Source organism: Leuciscus leuciscus (genome assembly GCF_965113295.1).
Source record: "Leuciscus leuciscus genome assembly, chromosome: 4".
NCBI classification, from domain to species: Eukaryota; Metazoa; Chordata; class Actinopteri; order Cypriniformes; family Leuciscidae; genus Leuciscus; species Leuciscus leuciscus.
The window spans coordinates 43,939,165-43,964,589 of NC_138728.1; the positions used below are offsets into that span (position 1 = coordinate 43,939,165).

Sequence of the window (25,425 nt, forward strand, 5' to 3'; positions counted from 1 at the left end):
ATACTGGAAAGAGAGAGCAGTAATCTTTCCTCATTTGTAAGTTAGGGGATCATGAGTTCTGGGCAAAAATGCATCGTTGAGGTATTTTTTCACTTCCACTGTGACATCAGCTGTAGCATTGTGTATCATCTGGGTTTCACGTACACGATTATCAAAAAGTTCCCATAAACTGTCCAGTGTTTCTACTGGTGTTGATGTTGATGATGATGATGGGCCTGATGTTGAAATTTGTGGCTCTGAATGAAAATGAAAACAGCAATTAGTAACAAATCCTAAACTGACGGCATATGAAGTATAAATTACATGAATCAGATTACATAACATAACATAGACTGAAACTGCTCACCAGGAGTTGTGTTTGAACGCATCAGCGAAGCACACTCCAGTGTGATGTGCTTTTCAGCGTCCTGGGCTTTGGCAGGATTTCCAAATGCCACATTTTTTAACCTTGGGTCCAGCAGTGTAGCCAGTGCCAAGGCTCTAAAAGTCTCATACCCTCCACATCTGGAGTGCAGACCTTCTTGCAGATGTGAGCCTATGAGCCAAAACAGGAGAAAACCATATTAATTATAATAATGACAACAATATGACAGTTATGGCCAATTACATGGGTAGTATGGTCATTGTGGCCTACCTAATTCTACAGTTGATTCCTGCGTTGCATGTCCTTTTTTCTGTGCAAGCTTGTGCTGCAACATCCTGTACAGTGGTATAAGCTTTGAAGCAGACACTCTCTGTTCCTCTGACATCTCTGTTGTTGCTAGTTTGAATGGTTGCAGTAGTGACAATGATTGTTGAATAATGTCATACTCAAGACTTGTCAGGGTAGCAGTATCAGAGTTTAACTTACCTTGTTGTTCATGCCATCTACAGGTCCTAACTTCATGGATATATTCAGCTATGTCTCCAAGTAGGCAATCCGCTACTTGAACATTTATCAGCCTCCCCCTTGCCCATTCAAGGCTCCTCTGCATAGTCTCCAATCTAATACACAGGAAATGTAAAGATGTAGCAGTTGACATCAAGATTAATGGCAGGAAACAATTCAGTGGAGTGCCAGTCTAGGTTTGACTTTTAACATAAGTGGGAAGGAGAATTGCATTGGGACAGGATTTCGTAGGACTGCAGAAACATGGAGACGATCATTAAAAGGTTTTCAATCAGGAACAAGGTTTATATATTGCTGTACACCAAGGGAGAGAACATCGTTTCCCAAGAAGACTGACCAGCATCTCTGATTACACATGCACTCTAAGCGCAAAGGGGTGTCAACAATTAAATGTATGGGACAGATGATCTGAAAATTAAAATACCTGATGACAGTCAATAAAACTAACATTTCTTCAGGTGAGAGTTCGTCGTTCGATTTTTAATCATGATCATGAACTTCTTTAAAGACAAGAACGATGGAACAATGTGTCCCAGAGAGCAATAAAACCTCTGAAAGACAACAGCAAGTTGTTTTATAGTTTTCCTTAAGATCCAGTTGATTCACGTCCGGCTTAGAGTGCATTCATTCTCAGATTCAATGTGCTATACTATTAAAGCACTCATGAATTAACCTTCTGACAACTTCATCTGCATTGGGAATAGCATAACGTTAGCTGGCTTAATAGTTTTACAATAACAAAAACTGCTCACCACAATTGCTAATAACGTAAACGTTAGCCCAAAATGTTTAACCAAGCTAACATTAATCTTTTAGATCTTCGTTTGAAATGAATTCACCAATGTTGCTCTTAACGTTACTTTCCCAGTTAACGTACAGGGAATAAGATGGATAAGTTATATAAAGATGGACCATTGAAACTTGCTAGTAGGCGAGCCAGGTTAACGTTAACTAACATTTAAGTTAAAAAGGCATGGTTAGCCTCTTACTAAATTATATATCCAGATGCTTTGACATGGCTAACGTTAACCCAGTCACTGGTTCAACTTGACATTCACTATCAATACTGTAAACGAAACTCCATTTCTCAAGCAACTTTACTAATTACAGCTAGGTCTCAAAAACCCAAACTCTCACCTGGTTAATGTGGATTCCAACACAGCAGGCCCAGCATAATCTGTCTGCAGAAGACGAGTGCAGTCATCTAATGTCCACTTGCACTGGGAAATAAAGTTTATCCTAGCCATCTTTTCAAACAAAAGCGGGACAGTCGTCGTCGTTCTTCTCTTTTGATTGAAAACAGACTGAATTGTTAAATAGAGTTTAAAAGTGACCGCCCCCTTATTTTGCGGTTCAGTTTCCGAAGTAAATTCCCCCTTGATTTCCCCAAAAGCCTTTAAATAGTTTTAAGCCTTGAGCCAATCCAACCGGCTACGATATGGATCGCGACCACAAAACATTAAATCAGCACAAAAAAACCCCAGGAAAAACGGAAAAAGACAAAAGGTACAAGACTGTGTACATCCTTTTTTAAATGAGTAAAGGAACTACTAATCCCATAAACCATTGTGAACTCAGTTAACCAGGACGATTCCACACAGAAGTACCTTATAGAACATGTTATCATAAATCATTTAGTATCATTAATATCATATTAGAACTGATACATGTATTGCATATCAATTTGTAAATTCTACAATTAAACAGGTAAAAAAAGACAAAAGCGTGGTCTTTGACGTTTTGATTTTGCAAAAGTATCCAGATTTAAAACGTATCCCTTTATTTAGGCTATTTCTTGAATGGTTCAGTCTATAGTGCCCAGGTGCGGTGACCATCTATGGCGGTGACCGAATGAAATGTAGCCTCCACTCATTCTGCGAGTTTATGAGGTGGGCTCATATGTATGGGTATACAATTTAGTTAGTAAAATAAAATAAATGCTACAATGCAGTCCAGTTCAACCAGGCACAATGTCACAGCCACCCAAATGAACACAGTTGAATCACCAGCTCTTCAAATTAGTTTAAACAGTTGCTGCATATACACTTAATGAAGCAGCAAGGATTAATGCTATAGCCTGACAATAGCCTACACCCAGTATCAACTCTTAAAAAGTCTAAAATGACATATAGCAGCTTATAGGCTACTTTGTTGGTATTTTTAAAAGTCCAAGTGTGAACAGTTTATTTGTGGACACATCCCTTGTACCATCTGGACAACTGGGGTTAAGATATGTGCCCCGTCACGGAAACCAGTGACACAAGTCGGCAGCACAACTTTCGAGCAAAATGAGAAAGAAGCGGGGTTTTTTTTCAAAATTGGTGATTTTTGCCTTTTTTGCAGAATCTGTTAGTTGAGATCAATAAGAAGCCTCTCCATGTTTGAGATAGCAGTATTGGTATATTTAAAAGCGTACATTTTGAGGTTGAAATCGGATTGTTTTTCGGAGATTCTAGCATGCAGTAGAGCGTGTCATTGTCTGTGTGTATTTCCATACTGGATAAGCCGGCTTTTGTTTCTTTTGTTATTGCCCCCGCCCTCCAAGGCAGCGTGGCTACTTATTATGCAGTGCTCTGGCCGGCTCTATCTGATATCAAAATTCAATGAAGATGGACGCCGCAAAGATTGTCGCAGACGAGCTGAACCGTGGCCGTTAAGCCGAAAATGTTTTTATGTACTTCTTCGACATGCCGGATTCTTATGAACAAGTGCTCACTGATTCTGAAGACGATCTGAGCGATGATGAAAGCGGCATGATAAGACTGAATAATATCCCTAAAATGTATCGGACTGGCGTCAGACGAGTTGGACCGTAAGATATCAGAGGCTATATCGATAGTAACATTTGATGGGGATATAGACAGAGAAATGGGGAAAATCCGTAACTTTGAATGTAAATGCTACACGAGGATAAAAGAGAACTCTCTGCATGGGAGACAGTCCTGTAGCCAGAAGCTTTCTCCAGACATTATGTACAACATACGGCTGGATTCCTTAGCTGCGGAAAAAGAGTGGCAGGACATGTGAATTATTGGACATTTAGAGGCAAACAGACGCACAGTGCAAACTTCGGAGATGGTTACATCCACAAAGAAGACCCCAACAAAGAGAAAGTGTGCCCGGACGACTTATTTCATTGGAGGCAACGAGATCTGCAAGAATACTTTTCTGTTTCTTATGGGGTGAGTTTCCATAAACATCAAAGTTTGTCGTTTTGTGTTCATTCTAAGAACACGTACACGTTATCTCATGTTTAGTCCATGTTTAGACCTTCCCATACCTACCTATTGTTATTAGCTAGCTCAGGACTGTCGTTTTAATTGTAATCGTTAGCATCATATCACTTGCCGAAAAGCCCCATTACTATAATGAGCTTTTAGATGGTAATGTGAGCATCTGCTATTAATTTGAATAATGCTTCAATTGCTTGAATTGACTGGTGTGAATGACTTAGCCCACGTAAACCTGCCTGTTAGCATTCTTGAATTGAATGTGATGCTAATCATTTTAGCCAGTGGTGGAGGAAGTACTATTTAAGAAGCGCAGTCTCAGTTGAATGGCATTTGCGAAAACCTGACTGAAATTTATCAAACAAATTGTTTCCATCAAGAAATGAAGTCAGCTGCCCCGCCACCACTTGGATTTTAGATTAAAAAAAAAAGGCAGTTTAGATATAGGCCTGTAGTTAGTTGGTTTAAAAGAATCCAAATTAGGTTTCTTCAGTATGGGGCTGACAACTGCTTGTTTAAAATGGCTAGGCACAGAACCGGTTAAAAGGGAAAGGTTAATCAGTCTAACAACATACGGTCCAACTAAATCAAACACATTTAGTATCAATGAAGTCGGCAATACATCAAGCAAGCTTGAGGATGGTTTCACTTTACTTAATAAACCCTTAATATTCTCACAAGTGACAGGTGAAAAAGTATCCCAAGAGTATGAAGAAGCTAAACCATAGGATATAATCTCAAAAGATGGGTTTATAGTAGTTCTAATATCTTGCACCTTGTTTACAAAAGCGTATAAAAACCTGTTGCAATCAGACTTTGAGTGCACAGGCACTTGGGGAGCAAGGGGAGAGACAATCTTAGATATTGTATCAAACTGGACTTTAGGATTTTTCTTGTTTAGAGTTACAAGATTAGCAAAATAGTCCGACCTGGCCTGTTTTATCATAACATTAAGCAATGTGATAAGCTTCTTCAAATGCAGTCTATATACTTCCAATATATATATATATATGGGGGTGTACAGTGTGTGGTAATGTGTTCAGATATACATTCTTCACAGAAAATGAGCCAAGGCCAATGAGTCTGAAAAAATAATTATCATATAATTTTTCTCTTGATAACAAACACCATACAAGGGTTAAAAAACAACAACTATCCATTTTTGACGAGCCATTTACCATAGGCTACAGTAAATGTAATTTTTTATGAACCGCCAAAATGCAGATTCATCACTCAACAACTTTTGGGGGAGGGGTTAGTAAGTTAATTGGATTCATTTAGAAAATAAAATTTTTCAAAAGTAAAAGAATACCTAAATCAACATGTATATCTATTTTGGGGTTGAGAATACATACACATATATATATATATATATATTAAATCTTTAGTAACATCTTTTAGCCAATAGGGGGTCTGGGCCCCTGAAAGCTCCACTTATGTGTGTGTTTGTGAAGCTGTTTCAAACATTTCTGTATGTCATTTGTACCAGAAGTAGCCAAGGCCAAGGCTGAGTGCTATATCGAGATAGATTAGCTGCATTTACGTGGACACGAACCTGAGAATAAACCACTGGTGAGACTGCTGAGACCGCCGAGTATCAGACGCAAGATTAGAGAGGAGGAGTCTGACTTAGGCCTCGGCATGCTCATGATAGCCTTCATCTGCTCACTGTGTTGCCTCATCATTAGCTTCATAGTCTCATCATGTCTTTTGTTCATGTTTTCTATCATATTTTTAAACAGCTGGTCACTTTTCTTTTCTGCTTCTTCATTCTTCCTCCTGAAGTCTTCCATCTCTTTAGTCATCCTGTCTGCCTTCTCCTTAAAGCCCTTCTCCAGCAGATCAGCCTGCTCCCTCAGTTTACTGTCCATGGCACGCTTAGCCTCCTCTCTCTGGAGCCTGATCTCCTCATCCATCTTCTCCTTCATCTGTCTCATCCTCTCTTCGTTACTCTGTCTCTCTGCTTCCATCTTCTCTTCGAGTTGTCGCTGCTTTTGTTCCTTGGTATTTATTTCCTGAGCCAGGAGAACAGCCTTATCTCTTTCCTCTGGAAGATTTTAAGGACAAATGAGATACATTTAAATGGAAAGTGCAAAAAAAGTGCACCCAAATTTCCACCCAATTTTGCATTGCATTTCAAATCTTGACTTTTCACTTCAAAATTGATAACATTGAAATGAAATGTTTACACAGATCACAGATGTACTGGCTTTCTCCGCTAGATGGTGCTATTGTTGCCTCCTCCAGGACACAAAAGACTCACCCATAATCTTTTTCTCCTTCTCAGTCAGTTTATTGTCCGCCTGCAGAATGGCATTAGAATCCACACACTTCTGCTTCAGAAACACTTCAAGTGTGTCTTCTGCCTGTGGACAACACACATATGATAATCTTAAAACTGCTGCTAGTACTATTACAAGTGTCTATGCCCCAACAACCGGGGACTCAATGTCTTGCATAAGGATTCTTCCACAAGGAACCAGGAATCTACTTGTTTCCAGTTGATTTCTCTACCCCTAATTCACTGTTTCCCACATTCTATGAACAGATATTCTAGGAAAACATGACAAACCTCTTGTAAATTGAAAAAATCTGATACTCACCTTGACTCCTTTATTGGCTTGGATTTTGTATTCTTTTACAATGTCTTCAAGGTCCTGGGAGAAGAGAACATAACCACCAGATCTGGCATAAAATCCTTTCTTGAGTTTTTCTGTCATTGGTGCAGAAAGGGATGACAGGAGATTCTCGCATCTTTTTTTTGAAGCCTCCTCATTTTGGCACAGGTATCCATCAAAGAGTTTATTAATGTCTTCCTGCAGCATCACACAAAATATAACAAACAGAAAACTTTAAATACCATTTCACGAGTTCACACTTACATCAAATTAAACAGAGTAAAGATTATGCGTATTTGGCGTGCTGTCCGGGGGGACATTTTTGCCTGAACCCAGAGTATTACGAAAGTATAACGAAAGTATTACAAAAGTACGAAAATATTACCTATAAAGCCAGAGTTTAAACTATTGTGCGAACCAATTATTCAATGGCCCATTGATAAAGAGCCATTGAAAAGGAATTACTTATTTAGACATTTACCGCCACCTACAGGCAGTTTTAATTTCTTATTTAGATATTGCTTTTTTAAATCATATTTTGTGGATAGTTTGGCCAAAAATGAAAATTCTGTTTATTTACATTTACTCATTCCCATGTTTTTTAAATCTGCAATGAATTTCTTTCATTTATGTAACATAAAAGAAGATATTTTGAAGAATGTTTAGTAATCATGGCTGTTGTAGTCTAAAGTTTTTTTTTAAATAATAAATTCAATGTTGAATCAAACAAACTTTATTTCTAAAGCTACTTTTTGTAATGTCTAATTTATGATTTTCTCATTTAACACAATAATGACTTTAAGTGATCTTTTGGGGGTAATTTCTAATTAAATTAATTAATCGGCACATAATTAATTAAGATAGATAGATAGATAGATAGATAGATAGATAGATAGATTCTTGAATAACAATTTAATAGGAATTGTATATTAATAACTGGGCATTACCTCTAGACATTTCATGAATATCCCGTCACTGTCCTTAAAGGAACGGTTCATGAAGACCTGTGTTGCCAAGCTGCTGAGACGTTGGTGTTCTGAAGATACTTCCTTCAGTTCCAGAGGGAAGGATTCATTCAGCTTCTCCATTCCACTCTTGTAAACCTCAAGCCCCTCCTTCACTGCAGCCTCATTCTCAATCATTGACATGGCGATCACAGCATTCTCCAGAAATGGAACTTCACCACCGGAGATTGTGTCCACATACGTCTTCACCAGCTGACCAAGAACTTCAGGGAAGGAGAAGGGTCAGACACAAGTAAATTAACTGGGCAGCTATAGATTGACATGCAGTCAAGAAAGTGTCATTAACAATGTTGTAACTTAATTTATGCTAGTTTTAGTGGGAATAATTACAATTTGCCACTCTCTTCTGAAGATTAGGAGCTTATATTGTGTCTCCCAGTTCAGTGCTATTACATCACAAAGATGGAAGAACATTTCGATTTAGAAATTAGTGTTTTTCCTCCTTCTGGTATGGGGCATTACAGTGCAATGAGAACACGACCTATTAAAGAGAAGCTTAGGTTTTTGAACCAAAATGGTTCCTCGTTGACAGCAGTTTGGCAACAACTACAGGATAAATACATGTGTCTGGTTACTACTTCAAAACAGCTGACCGCTGTGCTATTCACTTGTGTAATTGAATATAGTAAGTTAATAATATATTAATGTTTATTTAGCAAATTTGTCACGTCACATCATCTAATATATCCTATTGAATCACCTCTGCCTGTGACTGTGTGTCCATCTTTCAGCTTTTTCACTTCACTCCTGTCAAAGATGAACTTGCAGAAATGATCTGAGACCTTCTGGAAATCTGGGGAAAGGTCAGCAGGATCCAAGCTCTCCAGACGAGACACATTCTCTGGGCTGGTTGGAAACGGGAAAGTAAAACACTTCCGGGATGGGAAATAATTTCGGATACATTCCCGTGGAAGGTTGAACTCTTTAACTGTTCTTGAAGTGCCTTTAAAAGATGTGAAACACCTTTTTGTCAAAGAGGTTAGGAAAATACAGTGTTGCTTGTAAATTGCTATTCCCTGTTGCTTTTGGTTGCTTGCATGCTTGAACAGAAATGAGATTATTAGTTTAAGTTAAGTTTTTCCCAGGCTCTCTAAAATTGTATCTAAAACAGACTCTGACCTTCCAGTCAGGGTTTATTTTATGATTCTGGCTGGCTGTACAGTATCTCTTACACACTATTTTCAAGGATGATAAGGTCATTTAAAAGCTCAATTTAAATATTACCTGGTTTCAGCTTCAAGGCATAGTCTAAGTATTGGTCCTCAGTCACGTATTTGCCATTGATTTTATGTTCCAGGGTGAAGTCCCTCACAGCCCAGATGAAACTAGGGAAGAACTTAACAAACTCTGAGTCGTCTTCATCCTCATTAGATGATTTGACCTTTATATACTCAGTCAGCTCTGTGACATATCTGGCAGCGGTTTAGGTTTGAACACTAAGGAAACAGAGAACATAAAAAACACCATAGAGAAAACAGAAAACTATCTGGCAGAGAAATCACTAGCATGTGGCAGTCCATGATATATGTGGAGCGTCCATGAGTTAAAAAAGGCATCTGTAAAACACGTAATCTTTTTATGTCATCAGAAGCCGATTGATTGTATGTCGAGCATCTACACCTCGTGGTTCAGGTCCTGCAGTCGCCGATGGACTACACCGGCTGCTTTGTCAAGGAGCCATTTGTCTTAGAGCTCTGCTCTAGGGGCCTTACAAGGCTAACGCTTGTCCTGCCAGGGAGGGAGGAAGGTTGTAAAGGCCAGTACTTCCATTGCTATAGAGCAGGGGTGTCCAATCATGCACCTGGAGGGCCATTGTCCTGTAGAGTTTAGCTCCAACCCCAATTAAACACACCTGAACCAGCTAATAAAGGTCCTACTAGGCATACTAGAAACTTCCAGGCAGGTGTGTTGAGGCAAGTTGGAGATAAACTTTGCAGGACAGTGGCCCTCCGGGACTGAGTTTGGACTAGTGCTGCACGATTAATCATACCGCAATCGCAATGTCAAGCCTATGCGATTATATGACGCAAAATGCTGCGATTTTATGAAATAAATAAATGCATGATGGGACATGACAACCCATTCTCTCTGAGAGCTGTTTTCCCATTTTCTACACCGCTAAAAAAAAGAAGACCAGTCAATCAGTTTCAGTTTAGGCAGTGGCATGTGTGGCACGTATGGTCACGTCGTGACTTTTCCCGGTGTGCATCGCGGAGAACAGGTGAAGATGGATGCCGAGCAGAAGGACACTGAACTGGTGGCCAGAAAAAATTCTACCTCTGTTATATGGCGATATTTTGGCTATAAGAAAACTGACACTGAGCTGAGAGAGCAGGACTGCCAAATCTCACTCATTCAGCGTGAGACTCACGCAATTGACACTTTTCACACGCTCTCACGACACACATCCATTTTCTCACACAGAGAAAAATCGCGAAGCAAAGAGGACACAGAGACCGACAGACTAGACAGAGCAGGTTACTTTTATCAGCTCTCAGATTCTGTCAATTTTTTTAGTCATGAAATTCAAACAATAGCGTTTTGGCGCTTGTAAATGTGACGTTACAGATCGTGGTCGTGAACCGATCATCAATTACTCTTTCATAGTAAATAAACACGAATGAACAATGTGTTGAAAGATACAGTACAACTTACTGAAATGTTTATACCTCGTACATAATATCGATCAATCAGTGTTTTTCAACCGTGGAAAGAGGGTGGCAAGGGTGAGGAATAGTGTACAGTCAGCGGATTATTATGCAAAAGAAATCTCTGCAGGGTGATAAAAGACTACACTGGGTAATTATTCATTATGTGGCTACTCACCAGATAAGTAAATAATTGGACACAAAATATTAATTTATTATCTCAAAATAATGCAGTAAACGCTTGAACGTTCTGTTATCAGTTGTAGTGGTTGTTGTTGTGTAATAACACACCACTAGATGGCATGATTGAAGAATCAGAATTGAGTACTGCAGGGAGACGTGTAGAAATATAAATGAATGATGCATGGTTCTGTTCTAAGCATGGGACATTTTGTGAAAGGATTGCTATGGTAAACGTACAACAGTTGACGAATAGCCTATACTTCAGACTCAAAAATACCAAAACAAAGGGTCTACACCAGGTGCGAGTGGTGCGACCAAACAAAATCAAATAGAACCCACTTATGTTCAATGTTCAATCTTTTACGATTGGTGGTGCTAAGAGACATGCACAATGAGAAATAAGTTTGGAATGAAGACTTTACTGAACAAACTAGGAACTAGGAGAAACTATGGAGGAAAACACAACCAAACATCAATGAGAACCGACAGAGACTGAGGGAGAACACAGGGAATATATACATGGGGCAGACAAAGGACCTTAACAAGATAATTAATTACACACAGCTGAATCAAATGAACTAATGATGGCGGTGACTTTGGAAAACGAAGGTGTGGCAGGAAACTGAACAAATGCAAACAGAAAGTCCAAAACACAAACTGACATGTAACAGTTACTGGGTGATGTGACACAACAAATCCCGAGAGTAAACTGATGCCCTGTTCTATTTCTGATGAACTCCAGTGCTCTTACACAAAGGACTAGGAGTGTCACGATTCTCCAAATCCGTGATTCGATTAAATTTTCGATTCTAAAGTCACGGTTCGATTCGATTCTCGATTTAATTAAAAACATTTTTTTAAAGCACAGGTTGCTATGCCATTTCTAGACAAGACTTTTATGCATAGGCATAATTTGCGGGTGGGACAGTTGGGACATGTCCCCACCACTTTTTGCCAGGGTCGATATTGTCCCCACCACTTTTGAAACAGTGGTTAACTCCAGTTAACTAGCAGAGCATTCATTTCGTTTGTGAAAACAAAATGCACACAAACGTGTCCCTGCCTGATATACAACCACTGATAAACATAATCGGTTTTGATGAAAAAAAAAAAAACCTATATGAGTGCGGATTAGAACCCAAAAGCTCTGACACGCTTGGCAAAAGTTCTGCCACTGGACCATTTAAATACACACTTAAAATAGTCGGATCTATGTATTTATTCATGTGAAAATTCTCGCCACTAACAACATATATTAGACCTCATTAAACAACAAATTAAACCCAAAATACTATTTAAATCGATTGCTGGACATTGTAATGTTATTGTACATACATCTGATTTATGATTTAGCATTGTGTTAGCAATGCTTTTTTTTTTCGCTTGGCAAGCCTACCGGACGTGACATGGGGGCGTGGCAGCATTGACGATTCCATTTTTTTATTCGAAGTTCTTACAAAGGACAAACATATTTGCAATGTTTTGTCACGTCCAGTAGACATCAGCTGTTGTGGTGCTGCTGTCGCATCTGGTGTGGTGAAAAGAAAACATATGATGAGGCATATTTCACCCTTGCTTGAAAATATTTTTTCAAATATTTAAAAGGGGGAAAAGTTTGGGAACCATTGGCTAAGGGACTGGTACCACTATACAGTCTTTATAAGTAATTTTGGTTGCTCCCTTGGGGTCGACATGCTCTAACTCTGGCTTAGTAATCAATTTAAACCATGCCGATTATGTTTGTGCATATTTACAGCTCAGTGAGGTAGGCATTCCTTCAGCATGGCATAGGGGGGTATTGGTTCCCCATAGCATCAATATCCTAGCGTCTCATTCCAGGGAACCGGGGCTGTCTCCTACTTTCACTCGCTCCTACGAGTCTACATCCCTACCAGAAGCCTACGATCAGTCAATGAGCGACAGCTCATGGTTCAATCACAGAGAGCCACAAAATCACTTTCCAGAACTTTCTCATTGATGGTTCCATGTTGGTGGAATGCTCTCCCCCTCCCTCACCCGGAATGCAGAATCCCTGACAACATTCAAAAGACAACTGAAAACTTATCTCTTCCATGAGCACTTAACCTCATATATATATATAAAAAAATTTATAATAATCCTTTCCTTTTCTCTTAATCCTCCCTTGTCTGTCTTATGCTACTCTGAGCAATGCCTGCACTTTGTATTTTGAGTACCTCTTGCATTGATTTTTCCTCTTCACGATGACTCCTAATCTCCTTGTCTCCTAGTCCTAATTTGTAAATGTACTAAAAGCTGTTTTAAAACTAATGAGGAAGTTGAGTTCTGAAACGTATATTGTTTTTATAGTACAATGAACACTTGTATGTCAAAATATCAAGGTCATTTGATTGTCTCCTTGAGATGAATCGCTTCTTATATTCCTCATTTGTAACTTACTTTGAATAAAATGCTGCTAAATAAATAAATGCAAAAGTGCACCACTGGGGCTTCTTCAGTCTTTAGAACCTGGCTCAACTGCTTTTAATGTATATAAATAGTGGTTAAATTCTTACTGAATTAGTAGTATAATATAAGATAAGTACAATGATGGAATTTTGAGTTTCATGTATTTTCCCCCATGAATAATGCTATTTTGGAAATTTTCAGAGGAAACAACACTCCTTTGTACTAATCCATGAAATATCAACTCGAAAATTGTATAATGTATGAATGAAAGGATACTGCAAATCCTCTATGGCCCTGTTGTCGATAGTTCCTCGGCTGTTCAGCACTAGAGTGCTACTCAGAAGGACGGCCAGAGAGAAGATCTTGGTGTCATGCTTTGAGTCCCCCTGAAACAGATTGGATACAATAATTTGACAAAGAATGACATTACAAGATTGTTATCATACACAAACCCCTGACAGTATATAGTGGAACTGTGCACACCCTGGTGGTTAAAATGTGTCAGAAACTAACACATGAATGGTTATTGATGTCTGGTTTGTGGACAAATTGTTCTTTTGAACTGGTTCTTTTCTGTGAACTGCTCTCTCAAATATGTCCAACACCTATAATTGTAAATGCTGAAAACTTTAACTTTAGTTTTCTCATTAAAGGTTCTGATGTATGCTTTCATACAGGCTGTTACGTCACCTTGTCCACGTCTCCTAGTCCCTCAGTGTCCAGCAGCACCAGAGTGGTTCCTGCTTTAGTAGGGTGAGACACACACCACATCCAGATGCCCTTCGTCTTGGACTCAATGGTGCTGCCCAACGCAAATCCTAAAAGACAGAAAAAGCCAAGAAACATGGAACACTGTTCACCAAAATATTTTGTTTACCTCCTTGGCAAATTGAGTATTGCTTTATTTAGGTTGTAACAACTTATGTGCTTAATTTCACATTAGATAACAGTCTTGCTGAACTAGAGAAAGTTTGGCAGATGGTCAGCACAAACATCTGTGAAATGGTTTGAGTTACAGTTTTCTGACAAATTTCCACCAGGATACGTAGTTGTTAGATTTTGACAACAACAGTGTCTTCTGACAGACTGACAAGACAAATGTCTTGATAACATCGTTATGATAACTACCAGTTAAGGGGCAAAAAGAAGAAACATGGTTCCACTGTGGCCTTTTGGCAAACGGCTTCCAAACCACTGTGAAGAAGATTAGATGTAGTATTGCTAGATATTGTGTAAAGATAATGTTTACTTTTACGAATAGAAAGTAAACTGTGAACTAGTTAGTATGTAGCTTATTAGTACATTTTGTAGGCTGCAAGTCACATTGTCATGGCTATTCTACCAGATATTATGCACAGTGTACAAACACACCATGAACCTAGCTTCTCCGTCAAACCTGTGGTCGACAGATTTGCACGTGATCACTATGACTGCATGTCAAGTGTGACTATTGTTTAAGACAGGCATAAAATATGGTTATTGGTCTTGAACAGTCATCAAGTCATGACATTGGGTTGCTCTTTGAATGTTGCTGCCTGTATAGATCTAACCTGTTTGTTTCCCTGCGAGGCGATTCATCAGGTAGGACTTCCCGGTGCGGTAGAGACCCACCACGGCCACCACCACCACTGGCTCCTGGATCTGCTGCAGGATCTGTAGTGCTGACTCCTGCACACACAGCTTCCCTTCTGACCCAGTGTCAATCAAGCAGACTGGTGTATCCATGATCACTGGAGAATACAGCTGTACAACAGATACACACATTTAAAATGCCAATAAATAAATAACTGCAGTGTACTACAAGTAAAATATTAAGGTAGGTTAAGAAATATTCCAGTAAATCTACAGTACACAATACAGTGATTCCCCAGATGAGCAGCTTTTTCCTTTTTTCTGTTTGGAGAAGTTTATGTAAAAGTGTTTCTCATGTCGTCTTAACACACACATACACATGTGGAAAGAGAAACAGACAAAAGCCACAGAATATACTGACTTATAAACATTTATAAACAGTCCAATATAAACCACATCTTTCAACACATCCAGACGTCCACAATCACATAATGCACACATACACGTTCACCACAAATGACACAAGCACACTGAATGAGACAAAAATGCTGTAAGCTTTGTTTGTGTCCAGCTAAAATATCAGGCCCCATTCAAACTCCTCTGGTCTATAACTTTACTGGATTTAGTTAATGAATAAAGTCATTTGAAGCTGTAGCAAGACCTGTCCCTAAACTTTATCAAGACATGTCAAAGTGTAGAGTTAAAACACACACACACACACACACACACACACACACACACACACACACACACACACACACACACACACACACACACACACACACACACACACACATTTATACATGGCTTAGGGTGACTCTCCATATGTGTAATAGCTTTTATGCTAAGCCAATGATATTTACTATCTGTTGTAATACCCATGGATGAAGGAACATCACTTACCCTTTTACTTTACTTAACTTCAGCAGCTTGATCTGAGTTGTATACATGCTGTAGCTTCCTCACATTCTGTCTGTGTTTCTTAGACACTCCTTCAGGTCCGGCCTCTTAAAGCTAATTGGTCTAGAGTAAGTTAGGGGATTTCCCTGGTCTCTCAGTTTATCTCTGGTTATTCCCTGACTGACTTACATCCACTTTTATCGACACAGCAAATAGCAATGTGTCTTCCCAGACTGTGTAACCACATTGTCATTGTTAATCTGTGGTGTTTTTTCCCCCTGATGAAATTCACTGGAAATTCCCAACAATGTCTGACTTTATCCCGGGTATCAGACAAAATATGTTTACCTGTGACTCAATCAGTGGTGTATGACACTAACAATGCAAAGGTAAGAGTCCAGGAAGCTCTTTTACTCAAACATTTTCTAACGTAGAAATGTGTTCAATAAGTTTACTGTTCTATAAAATTATTGCATGAAAGCCTTGATACAAATAACAAACCTTGCCAGATAAACAACAACAGATAACCTTATGTCTCCAACATACACATGGAAAGAGTCTAACCCAAAAGTTGGGATTTCCTAGCAAATTCTGACTACACTGACATTATTAGGCCATTTTTTGTCGCTATAAGTATGTCAAAGCAGTACACACATGCACGAACACACACTCACAGATCTTATTCAATATATATATGGATATGCATTAAAAAAAATGTCAGGGTTACTTTGGGACTTTGGCTGGAGTGAGACTCTGTAAAACATCAGTGCGCACGCGTAACCCTATCCCTAATTTTAAAAATGTCAGTCCTTGTTTACTTAGTATAAACCCTGATTTATGAAAAAAGAAAAAACCTAATAGAATGGAAAAGTTTTTTCAAAATGTACAATTAATTTATTGATTGCACTATAAAAAAAAGAAAGATAGAGGTGATTAAATAACAAACATGTAAAACAACAACATCAAAACAATAAAAAATCTCAAAACAAAAGGGACACATAATAGTTACTCCACCTCCCCAGAAAACCACAACACAAGTTTCACACATTAGGCCTGTTGTGCCACAGTGGCAGTGTTGGCCTGCTTCACTACCTCTGCAGGAGCTCGTATCTGAAGCAGGGTTCAATCCGTTCATGAACGTTCACTGTCACGTGACAAATGAACGAAAGACTCGGAAGGTAAAGTAATTATTTATGTTCCCTGTAAATATTTTTTGACTGCATTATAATGATTTCTTAATTCAGAATATGATAAAGATTGCGTAGGTGGATGTGTTCGGGGAATTTGGCTGTTAAAAGTATAACATTTAAAGCCCCTTAAATGAACGAAATGACTCGAAAAAAGATTCGATCGAACAAGCGAGTCAGTAAAATGATCCGAACTTCCCATCACTCACAGGGTGCCATCAAGTGACAGTCTGTTCCTGGTGTCAGTCTTGTTTAGGCCAATAACTGAAAAGGGTCGCTCAGCATCCACAATCTGGGCAACCTTTGATCATTTGGGGAATTTTAAAATGCCACTTGCCCAATTTGCCAAAACGTAATTTGTACCATGAGCCTATTTTTATTGAGCAATTAGCTAGCCCACATAACGCACGTCAGACACGGTTCGCAACAATAGTTGAAGTCCGGCACACAGACTGATTAGGCAAGGCTACGTCTGTAGTGAAAGGCACACCATTTTATTATCTGCTTACCTTGATTGTCATCCAAACTTTCAAACACGCATCAGTGGGCTCCGACTCGGACTCCGAACCTATGCTCTGAACTCTCTCTGGACTTTTCACACGCAACTGACGTTTCAGGTGCAAGGTTTTCAGCGAATCATCGATCAGAGAATACTGCAGTGAGAACGTTGTAGGCAGATGTTACAGCTGTGGGCCTTAAACTCCTCTCCTGTCATTAATACGCTGTGGTCTAGTCATCAACAGAAAATTAACATTTCTTGCGTGTGCGTGAGAGCGTGAGTGTCACGCCAGATGCGTGAGAGTTGGCAACCCTGAAATTTATAGACACAGATGACTGGTAACCCTTTCGCACGTAAGCTTCAAATATTCTAGCTGAACCCCAAGCGTGAGTTTTTAGGGCGACCTTTATTTTAGAATGTATCACCTTATTATTTCCATGACGACACATCATGCTCGTCACATGACACATCGCAGCCACAACAGCCCTATATGACTGATGTATTGTTTTTATTTAGTTTTAAATCAAAATATTTACAAACTTGTTGGCTACGTCATCAACTACCTGATATTCCGATCCTCAAATACATGTAAGTAAATGTGTTTTGTTGTTTAAAAACCTTTATAATGATCGTGTGAGTTGATCTGGATCGTATCTGTTGGATTTACAACACGTCCGTTCATCCACTTCTTCCGAAGCACATGAAAGTAAGCAGCCGGTGAACTGGTAGAAGAATAGAGTAAGCTGTGTATTATCTATATCCATACCATGTTATCTGACTAGACTAACAAAAACGCTTAGCACAGTAGAGCTAATAGCCGTATGATTAGCTTAGATCATTACAAACCAATCACCAGATCAGTATAACCAATCACAGTGAAGAAGACTTGTAACACTGTTTTTCTTTTTTGACTCTGAAGAACTGTAAGTTATGGATATGTGTGCATTTTTCTGTGCTGGGAGTCTTTCGGTTGTTGTGACTAAATGCTCCCGGCCGTTGTCAAATAAAACTTTGCTCCTGCAAAGAACAACTTGAGAGTGTATTCTTGAATGTTGCAGCTTGGAAACAGAAGTACTAAAGATTTTACGCCCAGATGATCACAACTGAGTGATTGTGTTGGACGACTAAGTCCTGGACTCAGGGTGAGACAGTAAGACTCTTGAGTTAAGTGTTAATGCCCATGTGACACATCTGCGTACTCCCAGTAGGGTGCCAATAGTGTATAGATGCTAAAGACCTGGGCCCGTATTCTTATGTCACGGGGTGACTAAAAGCCGGAACTTTTCTTTTGTTGATCCCCCCGGCATGGAAATATCTCGCTGGACTTGAGCATTGTTCTAGTTGTGGGGAATTGGAGTGATACTGCGGTGTCTGTTGAACTTTGCACGATTAATGAGAGTGATATTGCGGTGATTGCACGTGTGGGGCGGAGTACAGTGTTTGCAGCGAGGGAAAAAAAGTGCAACAACAACGTGTCGAGGGACGGGGGATTCAAGCATCTAAGTTGAATGCAACCACAGCTGAACGCCCATTGTGAGTACTCTTTCTTGAAGTTACACTGAATGTTCTGAATGCCTCCTCTCCTTATGCTGTTGCATTGATACCTATATGCTGAGCCATCGTCTAAAGCACTGTCTTCTACGCTGAGCCACCACAGCTGAACGCCCATTGTGAGTATTCTCCCTTGAAGTTACACTGAACGTTCTGAATGTTTCCTCTCTTCATGCTGTTGCATTGATACATATATGCTGAGCCATCGTCTAAAGCGCTGTCGTCTATGCTGAGCCACCACAGCTGAACGTCCATTGTGAGTACTCTCTCTTGAAGTTACACTGAACGTTCTGAATGTTTCCTCTCTTCATGCTGTTGCATTGATGTCTATATGCTGAGCCACCACAGCTGAACGCCCATTGTGAGTACTCTTTCTTGAAGTTACACTGAATGTTCTGAATGCCTCCTCTCCTTATGCTGTTGCATTGATACCTATATGCTGAGCCATCGTCTAAAGCGCTGTTTTCTACGCTGAGCCACCACAGCTGAACGCCCATTGTGAGTACTCTCCCTTGAAGTTACACTGAACGTTCTGAATGTTTCCTCTCTTCATGCTGTTGCATTGATACCTATATGCTGAGCCACCGTCTAAAGCGCTGTCTTCTATGCTGAGCCACTATGGTCTAAAGCACTGTCTTCTATGCTGAGTCGCCACAGCTGAACGCCCATTGTGAGTACTCTCTCTTGAAGTTATACCGAACGTTCTGAATGTCTCCTCTCTTTATGTTGTTGCATGGATGCCTATAAGCGGAGTCATCACAGTCTAAAGCGCTGTCTTCTATGCTGAGCTATCACAGTTGAACGCCCCTTGTGAGTACTCTCTCCTGAAGCTATACCGAGCAGCCTGAAGGTCCTTCCGCGTAAGCTGTATGCTTTGAAGCCGCAGTCTCGCGCCACTACCTCCAAGAGCCTTGTCTCCTATGTTGAAGTACCACCATTGACGGCTTGACCTGACTACCCGAACTACGATCTTTGCCTACCTGGAGCGGTGACCCGAGTCCGATTCAGATTCCCCGAGGCCCGAGTGGCGGCTCTACGCAGCCTTCGAAGAGGTGTACAACCCGAGTCTAGAGCCCGAGGCCGTTCCGGTGGTGCATTGATCCTGAAACACAAAAGCCGAAGAATAGAGGATATAGCTACTTACCCACATTGACGTCGTCCCGAATCTCTGGTAGTGCCGTTTCTGTCCAAGCCGACGATCCTTCCCGGCCGTGGTCCAGGCTGACCCTGTGGAAAAGAAGCTCAACGTTAGTGCATTTACTCTCATCCAACTGCTGCTGTGGAATTAGTGCTGCCACTTTCCTGTCCTTCCCTTGCTGGTTCCGGCCCGTCCTCGGAAGAGTTTCCCCCTCCTGTAGTGGTGCCTCGCTTGGCCAGCCGAATCCCGATCCTGTGAGGTAGAAAACAACGATAAAGAGTACACCCTGTGCCCACCCCTTTGTAAGAGACAGAACGGCCACCAGGAGCGAGGATCTGCGCCGCTGTGTTCGAGAGTCTTGCCTTCAGTGCCATATTCGCCCACCAACGGTCCTGACCTTAGTGACCAGATACTTACCCCCCGTCCACATTCAGAGCAGCCTCCAGTTTTAGAATCATTTAAATAATAAAGTCTTTTAAATTGTTACTCTGTTGTCTGTCGTCTCTGGGCTGTGGGGTAGCTCCTCGGAAGGGCACTGCCAAGGGGTTAACGGGGAGGTCGGTCGGCGTGGTGCCACCGTATCCCCGACCTGTGACACTTCTAAGAATCCTCTCAGAAAACTCCTAATTTAGCTTAAAAACTTATACGTAGGAGTCTTAGCTTAAGAGCAATTCGGGCTGACCCCGTTGCTACGTATGACACAATCTTTTGACGACTGTGATTGGTTGGTTGCCCAAGAAGGAAAAATAAGGTCTATTCTAAGCCTTCAAATTACATAGAAAGTTCTATTCGCGGATGATACTTATATTTTTTGTTCTGGGGAGAAATTACAGGAGGTTTTTGGAGACTACTACTTCAGAAATGTGTAAATTAAAAAGATGGTTTGATAGAAATAAATTATCATTAAACATTTATAAAACCAAATTCATGTTATTTGGTAGCTGTAAAAAGAGTACACAAGTCTAGATACAGGTAGATGGTGTGGACATAGAGAGGGTTAATGAAAATATGTTTCTTGGGGTGTTTCTTTCTTAGATGACAAAATATGTTGGAAATTTCACATAAAACATGTACACAAACTTTCAAGAAGTATTTCATTACTGAAAAAAGCAAAACATGTTCTGGACCACAAATCACTCCACATTCTTTATTGTGCGCTGATATTACCATATCTAAATTACTGTGCGGAGGTTTGGGGTAATACTTATAAATGCAGACTATCATCTGTATCTGTGTTGCAAATAATAGCCATAAGGATAATTCATAATACCAGTTATAGAGATCACACAAATTATAATTTTTTTTAAATCAAAGACATTGAAATTCACTGATCTGGTTCATGTTCAAACAGCACAAATAATGTATAAAGCAACTTCCTGGCAATATTCAAAACTGTTTTTTAATAGAGAAGGGAGGAATAATTTTAGGGGTGAGTGCAACTTTAAACATTTCTGTGTCCGTACATCATTCAAAAGTTGTTGTATTTCTATGTGTGAAGTGAAGCTGTGGAACAGATTAAGTTCAGTGCTCAAACAATGTCCAAGCATGACAATGTTCAAAAAGCGGTACAAAAAAGCGGTAAAAAAAACAAGGTACAAGGATGAATGATGAAGAAGGTCATTAAGTAGGTGTTCTCACAGTTTATTTATATATTTATTTTTTACACATTTTATTACATGCATATGCATAATTTTTACTATTTTACCGTTCTCTCTCTCTCTCTCACACACTTTTATTTAATTTAATTTTTTTACTTTGTTTGTGTCACCGGGTGACATCGAAGGAACCTTGGCAGCGGAACGAGTTGCCCTGGGGGGAGACTTCCGGTGCGACACCAGGCCGACCGCGTTGACAAGCGACAGCTGCAGCGGCTAATCAAGCAGCTATTGGAGTGCGTGTCTCCAATGGGGGATTTAAAAATGGCGTTTTGAAGAGGCAGAAGGGGAAGCAGAGCAGTCGCGATCAAAGTTGGAGTTACGAGAGCAAGAGAGGCAAAAGCGGTGGGACAGCAGCAGAAGTAAAGACGGTTGATATTGTGAGAGAAACGAGTGGGCTCCGAATTTCAGGCGGTATGGGCGGTTTGGACGACAACACACATGCATTATATAATTGCATTGCATATAATGTGTGCTGGTCAACTAGTCTAAAATTAAGAAACCCCTAGGACACAGTAAAAAAAAAATATATATATATATATATATATATATATATATATATATATAACAACATAGGAACATTGTGTACAATTAAGATAGGCTAATTCATTTATTTTCCAATATCCAAATATGATACTAATACCACAGGGAAAAGGGCTTCTATTTGTGACGTGCTGTCTTTGCATTTGAACATTGCACATTTTAAACAGGACACGCATTAGCTGAATAAATGTTAGCCAATACAAACATATTTATATAAAACATTTGACAATGAATAGACAGGAGTCCAATAATAGCATAACGAATCACTTATTCTAAAAATAATATAAAGTATAAGTTCCGAATCCGACATATAATGAGGGCTGTGTTAACAGTAAATCGTCCGTCATTTAACGAATTTTAAAAGCAGGGATGGATAATACAAAATGCTTTTTGACAGAAAAAAAACAAGCAAGAACAAAATTTTAACTTACCCTGTCAATTTTCATTTTACAATGATCTTATGTCTGTGTGCGCGCGTCCGTGTTTGTGAGAGAGCTCGCGCAGCACTGATACAACGGTACTTTTTAATCCATAAGTAACTAACGCGCTAGTTTTCATACAAAATAAATATGTAACATAATTAGGTACTTTAGTTATAATTAACACAATAACATAACACATACATTTCTCAACACTGAGAATGAATGAATAAATAAACGCCTGTTTCTCCAGACTCGCGCTTATCAGTAGGCTAATCCACAAATCACACCACTTTCATAATCACTAAGCCATAGCGATTTCAAGATTTATAGTTCAGCATTACTTGAGCATTTTATTATTTGCATGACTGAATGATGTCTTCCTCTTTTCTGAGTGAATGCGAATAACTTAACGGAGTATTTTAAGATAATCCATGCGATCTGTGTGATCATCGAATCCATAAGATTAAGTTAACTCAACAATCAACTTTACACATCGAGCCCAGGCCGTTTACCTTCAGGAGTCAGAAGTACCGTACTGTACTGTCCTCGCTTATGACATCAGTCAGACGGCGGCCGCGGGAGTGGAAGGGGGGTCGAGCGGGAATCTTTATTGGTGTCGATTTTCAGTCTCTTTTTAATGATAGGCCTTACGCATCTGTCAATCATCCCCGCTTGCTATTTGGGGAATGAACCCAGCGCTATGATTGGTCGAACTCTTCTTCTTTTGCTGTAGCTTGATTTGAGGACAGCGCGTGCACAGAGGTGTCACCAGGTTTTTGCGTAGTTTAGAGTGACAAATCGTACCAGCGTACTTTGAAGTCAAAATGCGTATCCGCTACGCAAAATGCGTACAGGTTGGCAGGTCTGCCATATCAATCCGAACGCAAGTCCAATAATGAAACACTGGAAGAACTAGTCATTCAAACCGAACCTCCATCACAAGGACGACTCGAGCTGGTCTCAGTGTTTCTCAGTGATACACTACTCAGTTTGAGGTACATTATATGAGATGTTGCAACTGTAATTCCTCAGCATCAGCATTAACAAGTGCATGTCCATCAACAAACCCGATTATTTTACTTGTACTAATTTATTTACCGAGTATTTTTCTAATATATTGGAAGTACTAGTGCTAGTAACATGTTGCAAGACACTTTTAAAATCTGGCTATCATTTTTAATGGTATTATTTTAATGTTTATGTAAACAAAAAGTGCATATTGATGCTAATTTTATTTGTTATTTGCTGGTTTTCGACATAAAACTTGGTGAATTGATTTCATTGTGTAGTATTAGTACTTTTTGAACAGGATTATGTGATAACTGTGATAATTTTTGTCACTATAATCATGAAATGAAATGTTCATGCCATTTCATCTCTAGTTATGATCAACTAAAATCAACTAATTATGTGTTTTTTACAGTATAATATGCAAAGTACAATTTTTTTTTATTTTTTTTTTTATATAGATCTGATTATTTTCTTTTCTCTGACACACGTTGTTGGGTGTGGAAGGTTACTAATGTGATTGCTTTATCTGTAAATTAAATTAATGCTTTTTCAATTACTGAATTCATTGAAATAAAATGAATTCTTTGATTTGAATATGTTTTTGGCAATGCGTCATGTAGGTCTTAAATTTCAATCTTTATGGTCTTAAAATGTCTTAAAAAGGTCTTAAATTTGACTTACTAAAACCTGCAAGAACCCTGTAATTACCTCTGTTTTAATTTAATGTTACTTTAGATAAGTGTACGTGGAATGCCACGAGCTTGGCCAATCCAAAGCCATATTAAGGGAAGTGAAGTTGATCGACTAACGTCTTTTAATGGTGGTCAAGAGCTCTACTAAAGTAAAACGATTGAATTAAGTTCAAGAGGAAGCAGTCCAAGGGGGCTATTTAATTATCTTTGATTGTGTACGTGTGAATACGGCAAATCCCAGATATTTAGCCAATTACCTCTGTTTTGATGAGTGGAACTGGCGAAATTGTGTCGTGAGACCTTGCAAGAGAGATTCAAGGACCTCAAAGTGATATATTCCTGATCTAGGTGGGTAAAATATAATTAAAGAGTTAAAATAATCAAATATTCGTTCACTTTTAATGATGCCCAGACATCATTTAAAATCTTTTTCATTTATGGAGTCAGATGAAATAACGAGTCAATACATGTGAGAAAATATATTGCATTTAATCTTGTTGTGTTGCAAAAAGGAAAGACAAGTAATACGCAGAGAAACCTTCCCCGTATTATTGGAAACCCTCATTGGACCAATAGACGGACTTACAAAACTGTTAAACAGAGACCATAAACTAATGAAGACGAAGAATAGAAGCGTTGTGTGCTCAGGGTCGCCCGTAAGAATAAAAGTCAGCTTCACTGGGGACACATTATCGTCAAAATAAAAGTCCTGCTGTTACGAGGACATAAAAGTTTGCGATCTCTAAGGGCGTTTTTCCACTGGGTTCGTTTGCTGCGGTCCGAACCCGAGTGCGCTCGTTCCCGGCGCCCCCCGCAGCGTTGGTCTGGTTTCACACTCAATTAGTTGTATCGAACCCAGGTGCGTTTGCAGTGATCTTACGTCATCGCAAACGCACACGGAAAATGCATGGATAATACAACTCGACTGAGCATAGCTGTAATTTGTCTGTTTTTTTGGTGCTATTATGCACAACATAGTGAGAGACATCACCTCTTCAGTGTCCCACAACGTTCCCCTGCCACTCATGGTTGTCGTGTGTGTGTGAGGAAACAATGATATCGACAGTGATACGCATGCGCGGGATACTGTACTTCCTGAACAAGCGCGCACCCGAGTCCGTGTTGCTTGCACATTAACGCGAACCGCGCCACGGTTCGGGAGCAACCGAGCTCAGACCACCTCCTCCAGGTAGTCTCGGGTTCGGTACTCAAATGCGCACCCTGGTCGATGACAG

General features: G+C 39.7%; 3 protein-coding genes across 3 annotated transcripts in view; all 3 read right to left on the reverse strand.

Annotated features, from left to right (window-relative positions):
- The window catches only part of LOC309496066 (uncharacterized protein), a 105,659-nt gene that overhangs the window by 39,934 nt on the left and 40,300 nt on the right, over positions 1-25,425 (reverse strand). The window lies entirely within an intron of this gene.
- On the reverse strand, positions 31-5,058 carry LOC309496419 (uncharacterized protein; the record flags this gene model as incomplete). The annotated part of the gene is made up of 5 exons (XM_082166411.1): positions 2,027-5,058; positions 851-984; positions 635-760; positions 347-535; positions 31-236 (listed from the first exon to the last, which is right to left on the reverse strand). Exons 1-5 carry the CDS (start codon positions 2,134-2,136, stop codon positions 31-33), a joined length of 765 nt encoding a protein of 254 aa, XP_082022537.1. The 5' UTR covers positions 2,137-5,058.
- On the reverse strand, positions 5,202-15,655 carry LOC309496050 (guanylate-binding protein 4-like). The gene is made up of 10 exons (XM_082165986.1): positions 15,496-15,655; positions 14,571-14,763; positions 13,711-13,838; positions 13,297-13,406; positions 8,987-9,174; positions 8,463-8,705; positions 7,685-7,965; positions 6,723-6,935; positions 6,383-6,485; positions 5,202-6,166 (listed from the first exon to the last, which is right to left on the reverse strand). The coding sequence occupies exons 2-10, from the start codon at positions 14,743-14,745 to the stop codon at positions 5,649-5,651; spliced, it is 1,959 nt and encodes a 652-aa protein (XP_082022112.1). The 5' UTR covers positions 14,746-14,763; positions 15,496-15,655; the 3' UTR covers positions 5,202-5,648.